Genomic DNA, 6,148 nt, shown 5'->3' on the forward strand with positions numbered 1-6,148 from the left:
GTGTGTGTGTGTGTGTGTGTGTGGGGTGTGGTGTGTATGTGCAGACTTTATTATACAATCCAATCACTGGGACAGAAATCAGATAGGATGATGGAAATTTATTTTCCACCCTGAGGCATACAGTTAAAAACAATCTCTCCTTCCTGCCTGTCACTTAACATTCCATTTCTATTTAGAGTCCCATTTGCCTTTTATTAGGTCACATCCGCGTTCTGAGGGAGTCCCATAAAAAGCACACGGTCTGCTCTATAAAGCTTTACGAGCTTTCCACTGCTACATCACGACACAAATCCCAAGAAGGCCATATTTACAAAAAGCCTTGAACGTCATTTGGTCCAACCAACTCGTGGCTGTATTCAGTGGAACAGGAGGCTTGCTTGAGACTTGCCTGAGCAACCTAGGAAAAGGCTGGGGTACCATTCATATTAATAAATGTGCCTTCTCCTCACTTAGAAAACAAACAAACCCCAATTGTGTATGCAAAGTCCAGATAAATGAGGAATGATTAGGTATTTTCAAATTACTTCTCGCATTCTAAACAGAGGCTGCTATACCGTACTTAGGTCACTGGGTGATGGAAACCTTTAAACCATTCAAGTACAAACCAAAAGGCTGGTGGTTCAAACTCATTCAGAGGCAGCTCAGAAGAAGCCCCTGGTGATTTACTTCTAAAGTCAGAGCCTCGGAACCCCTACAGAGTGCAGTTTCACCCAGTCTATGGGAATATGGGGCTGGCAAGAACTGGAATCAGTTCAAAGACAACTACCTGGCTTGGCTTCTGCCTGCCTTCTCCCCCGCCCCACTGTCCCTTTACAATACACTTCTGGCTTCACTCAGGGTCACATGTGATCCTTCAAGATCAAACTGAGGAGGAACAGTAACCACCCTAGTATGGACAGAATTGTTTCCCTCCTAAAATACTTGTATGCAACAATACAATGTGGCACACCTATCTTTCTGATGCTCTCTTATGAACTAAATAAACCAATCGCCCTTAAAGGAGTAAGGGGGGAATGCGACACCCCTTCATTACCTCATGGCACTAGCTGGATCTAAGAAGAACCTTTTGAGGGTGTGGTCTGGTGCACCTTTTCTCTCACTACAGATAAAAGGAGAGAAAAGTGAGCCCAAGGAGGGGAGCTCACCAACATTAAGAAAGAATCAGTCAGGAGCTGGGGGTCATCTCGGGCCTAGGGCCCTGGCTTCCTGAACACTAGACCTGTAGATGCCAAAGAAAATACAGGCTTTTTCCCACAACCAACTGAGAGAGAGAGAGAGAGAGCGAGAGCGAGAGAGAGAGAGAGAGAGAGAGAGAGAGAGAGAGAGCGAGAGAGCGAGAGAGAGAGAGAGAGAGAGAGGGTGAGCAAGCTAGACTGAGCGCGTGCAGGTTGTCCTACAGAGCCGGCACAAGGAATCTCGACTCCCAGACAGTAAGACAATCAACTTCTGTTCACCTGTGGTGTCTCTGTAACAGCACAGACTCCTTTCTACAGTTTCGAGAGCCGATTCAGAGATGAAGCAATTTAGACCTGGACTCACAGCGATTAAAAAGAGGCGACCGCTGATAGCATATTCCGATGTCAGAATGTCTTCCGGAAGATTGCACTGAAATGATGGCATACCCAACGCCAGTCTTACACTGTTATTTTCTGACATTCATTGCCATGGCTGGCCTGATTAGATAGCTGTTTTATGTTTTTTAAAATCCATTTCCAAGGTGACTTTCATTTGAGATGTTCCAGACTTAAGGCTGAATGAATATATATATATAAATGTTTATTATTTTTTTCCCTATACTCACACCCCTCAGCACCTGCTCCTGAGAATGACAAATGACAGATGTTTATCAGTACCTTCTGCAGAGCAAACCCTCAAACTCCAGGACACAAATAATAATCCTGCAGAAAGTTCACCTTCAGTATGCTGGTTGCCTCCAAGGGATTTAATGGCATCATGAAGATAAAAGACATAGTAATCACCACATGCACAATGTATGCCCGTGACCTACAGCTGCTCAAGTTCAAACAGGCACCCTGTGAAAGGCACTGGACTAGGATTTAAACTTGGTGGAATGCACTCGGCCACATACCGCAGCATGGTCTTGAAAGGTCACCAAGTTCTCTGGGTCTCTGTTTTCCTTTCAGTAAAGCAGAGATGATCCTACTAGCCCTGACTTCTGCACAGCACTGTTCTCTGTGGCCACAGAGATGCTGCACAGACTCAGAAACACGGCCCCGGACGGCCCCACAGATGTCATTTTACAGCAGGTGAGGAGGTTCTAAAATGCCACTGCGCCAGTGAGTGACAGAGCCAACACTGTAACTGGTAACTCTGCGTCTGTAGGTCCGGGCCTTGTCCACCCCTGCTGCTCTCTTTCTGTAAAGGCTCTTAACCACTGAACTTTGCATATTCTCGTTCAGTGCTCTCTGCCTGGCCCCTCCAGAAAGCCAACCTAGTTTCCCTTTGGAAATGTGTCACCACCATTCTCAATTTATAAAGTAACACTTCAGAACACATGCTCTCCGTGTTAAAGACCATCTAACATACTTTACAGCTGCAAATGCTGTCCTGAGTCACCTCGTCTAACCTCTGTAAAGAATCGGCTCCATGCTGGGAGACAGATGTTTGGGCAAAGTACTCGTGTCTATCTCTAAAACCACTCACTCAAATGCTGTGTGGGGTCCTTTAACAGAAATTAAACACTGTTTACAGAGCATGCAAAAGTCACCCTGCCAAAAACCCTGCTCAAGTCCAGGATACAGCATTCACAGGAAGAGAGAAGAGAACTGGAACTGGGATCAGCAGGAGTGTGAACCCTGGGCTCTGCCCATAGCGTCAAGCTGCCCCTGGGATAGTCACATGAGAACCTCTCATCCCCCTCCCCGACTGTGACAGGGGGTGATGCTGCATTGCCCGGGGTGTTCCCACCACGCTGCTAGAAGGGAAATCAGGCTATCAGCACAGTGGCATCACCAGGGGTGTACCAGGGTGTGGACAGCAAGAGGGGGTGATAACGAAACAACCAAGCGCTTTGCTGCTGAGTTAGAACGGACTCATAGCTGATCTTCCACTATGTTTTCCAGGCTGTAAACAGCACAGGAGGCGACTGCCCATCTTATTCTAGCTGAGCCTCGGGGGTGGGTGGCGTGAGGTGTCAGTGAGTATTACAACTTCCTGTGGCTAGAGCGCTCCATCAAAATGAGTCTATGAAATTTCTGGGCAGTGTTGTGGCAGAAATTGATTTTTTTGTTAATAAAAAACATTCTTCCGTTAGTTAGTTAGTTAGTCATAACAACAAAGTTTTCACAAACCCAGTTTACAAGTTTCAGTAACCTGTAAGTAAGTAGCATCAGATTACCCAGTACACACAAGGAAGGCCGGGGTCGCTAATCTATAGTTAACAATTTCCCTATTTTTAACATCAAAGATTCTCCGAGGTACAGCTGGCATCTCTCACTCTGCCAAGGCCACAGCACCTCGGTACAAAATCAAAGCCACTTAGCAAATTGGCAGTGCCTGAGAGGGATGGGAACAAGACAAGTACCAGCTTCTTTGAGCTGACTCACCTGTAGTGAAGAATTCCACAGGTGAAAGTGGAAAAACGTAAAACCATTCGCATCAGATTGTTGTTGTCAGATGCTGTCAACTCACAGCTTTATAAACAACAGATCTGAACCCTGTCCTATCTTGTGCCATCCTTATCACCAGACACACGTGAGCCCACTGCTGCAGTCACTGTGCCACTCCATCTCATTGAGGGCCTTCCTCTCTCTCACTGACCCTCCACCTTCCCAAGCCTGATGTCCTCTCCTAGCAACATAGCCAAAATATGAGAGATGAAGCTTCACTGTCATTGCCTCCAAGGAGCAAAGGGATTGCACTTCTCCCAGGCCCATCTTTCTGTTCTTTTGACAGTCCAAGGGATATTCAGTATTTTTACACAACAACCCAACTCAAAGGCATCAATTCTTATACTGTGATCCTGAGTCAGTAACAACAACCACCACCACAACGTGCTCAGGTCAGAGCCGTCATCATCACCCAATTACAACGACGCTTCTTTTCGTCCGTCTGTACTCACTGCAAGTACATGGGTTTGGTGCTGGCAAAGTTTTTACAATTACTGACTTTGTCAAATTGTCTCTGCTACAATACCGTGATACGCAGTGAGTACTGGTGGCCCGATAACCCAAAGAGGGAGTCTTTCCCTTTTTTTCCTCTTTTTAAATTAATGTTAATGCAAGTTTACAGAGACTTCCATCATTCAAGTCATTCAACTCCACGTGCTGCTCTGCAATGGCCTCCTGCAGGATTTACAGCCTCTGAAAACTCGCTGGAGGGTCGGCTGTGGGTCGTTTCCAACTCAACACAGGTAAGAATGAGGCTGTACAGGGTGGTAAGATGTATTTGCGCCCTGTGGCAGTAACTTTTTTTGAGAGTTAAATAGCAATGAAGGAGAGAAGAGGAAGAACTCTTTTTAAAAGCGTTCTACTTAGTTATTAATGATGCTGTAATTCAGTGTAGAGTTCATAAAACAGTTTTGCTGTTAATATTCAAACACTCTGTGCGGTTTTCCATCTCAGTAATTTGCAGGTATATTAATCACATACGAGAGGAGTGTGATTACAATTGCTAATGAGCACTGTTTGGAATCCGGTCCTGGAGGGGGTGGGGGCACTAACTCTATGACATCGATGGGTGCGCGGGGCTGCACAGCCGATCCACGGGGTCCAGGCTGCCCACCCGCGCGGACCGCTCACCTGACCAGGAGCTCCAGGAAGATGACGTTGCTGCAGCAGCCTGCGAACACCAGGCCCACCGCCAGGCCCGGGTGCATGGCCGGGGCCCGGCAGAGCGCGCCCAGGAAGCGCCCGCTTTAAACCGCTACCCCAGGAAGCCGGGCCGCTCCCGCCGCCGCGCCTCCGTGCATCGCCCGGACCCCGGGCACGCTGCTCTCCACCACGGCGTCCCCTGTCCCCGTGGCCGGCACCCACACGCTGGCCGGCCGCTGTAGTTCGCATACGGCGCCCGCCCCATTCATCCGAGGGGGCGTCCGCGCCCGGGTCGGACTACACATCCCAGGAGGCTGCGCGGCGGGCGCCAAGTAATGACGTCAGCCTCCGCAGCCAGGCTGCTTCGGGGAGGTGGGGAGAAAGGGGAGGTACCCGTCATGCCGCGCGGCTGTCGCGGCCGCGAGGGCTGCTGGGAAATGAAGTCCCAGCGCTGTCAATCTGTGCCTTGTGAGCCATGCAAGGTTTCACAGAGCAGTTGTTCCCATCACTGTCAGAACATACTCACACCTGGTGGCCCTGAAGACACAGACCTCTGATACCTCTTGAAAAGAATATTAGACTCAGAAAGTTGTGAAGTTAAATCTTAAGGCTGCTCTATTTATTATCTTAGGCAAGGTCTCTGTGTGCCAATCTTATCATAGGGTAAGATGGGAAGACTAATTCCTGTCTTGCCTAGTTACTGTGAGGGCTAGCCGATATGATCTATAGAAAGCCTAGCATGTTGTTGTTACAGGTTCCTGACTTACAGCTTCCCTGTGTACAACTGACTTAAACTTTGCCCAATCCAGTGTCATCCTCATAATCTCGCCTGTGCTTAACACCCGTTGTTGCACCTAGTGTGACGGTCCTTCCTGTTGAGGGTCTTTCTCTCCTTTTCTGACCCTCCGCTTTTTAGAAACAGATTCCTTTTCCAAGAACTGACCCCTCCGGACATCTTCAAAGTGAGTGAGAGAAAGTATTATCATCCTGACCTATAAGGAACACTTTTGCAGCAACTATTCCAATACATACTTGTTCATTGTTTTGGCCATCCACAGTGTATTCAATGTTCCTTGCCAACATCATAATTCGAAAGCATAAGTTAGTCTTTGATCTTCCCTATTCATTGACCCATGGGCTTCCAAAAGAATAAACAAGTCTTTTTTTGGAGGAAGTGCAACCAGAGTGCCCCTTGGAGGCAAAGATGGTGAAACTTTGTCTCACAATGTTGTTGTTGTTGAGTACTATCCAGCGGAACTGACTCATAGCTGACCCTGTAGTGCGTTTTCAGGGGCAGTAAATTGCACAGAAGATTGCTCATCTTTCTCCTCCAGAGAAGCTGGTGGATTTGAACCCTATATCTTTGGATTAGTATG

The 6,148-nt window shown here is 47.7% G+C and overlaps 1 protein-coding gene across 1 annotated transcript in view; it reads right to left on the minus strand.

The window, feature by feature from the left end:
- Positions 1 to 4,837, minus strand: part of SLC35B4 (solute carrier family 35 (UDP-xylose/UDP-N-acetylglucosamine transporter), member B4) — a 31,898-nt gene extending 27,061 nt beyond the window's left edge. The window contains exon 1 of the mRNA XM_006887201.1: positions 4,761 to 4,837. Coding sequence (XP_006887263.1) covers positions 4,761 to 4,837 — 77 coding nt within the window. The remainder of the gene's footprint in view (positions 1 to 4,760) is intronic.
- Between the last annotated feature and the right edge of the window lie 1,311 nt (positions 4,838 to 6,148).

Source organism: Elephantulus edwardii, unplaced genomic scaffold (genome assembly GCF_000299155.1).
Source record: "Elephantulus edwardii isolate Elephantulus edwardi_28Jun2011 unplaced genomic scaffold, EleEdw1.0 scaffold00055, whole genome shotgun sequence".
Taxonomy (NCBI): domain Eukaryota; kingdom Metazoa; phylum Chordata; class Mammalia; order Macroscelidea; family Macroscelididae; genus Elephantulus; species Elephantulus edwardii.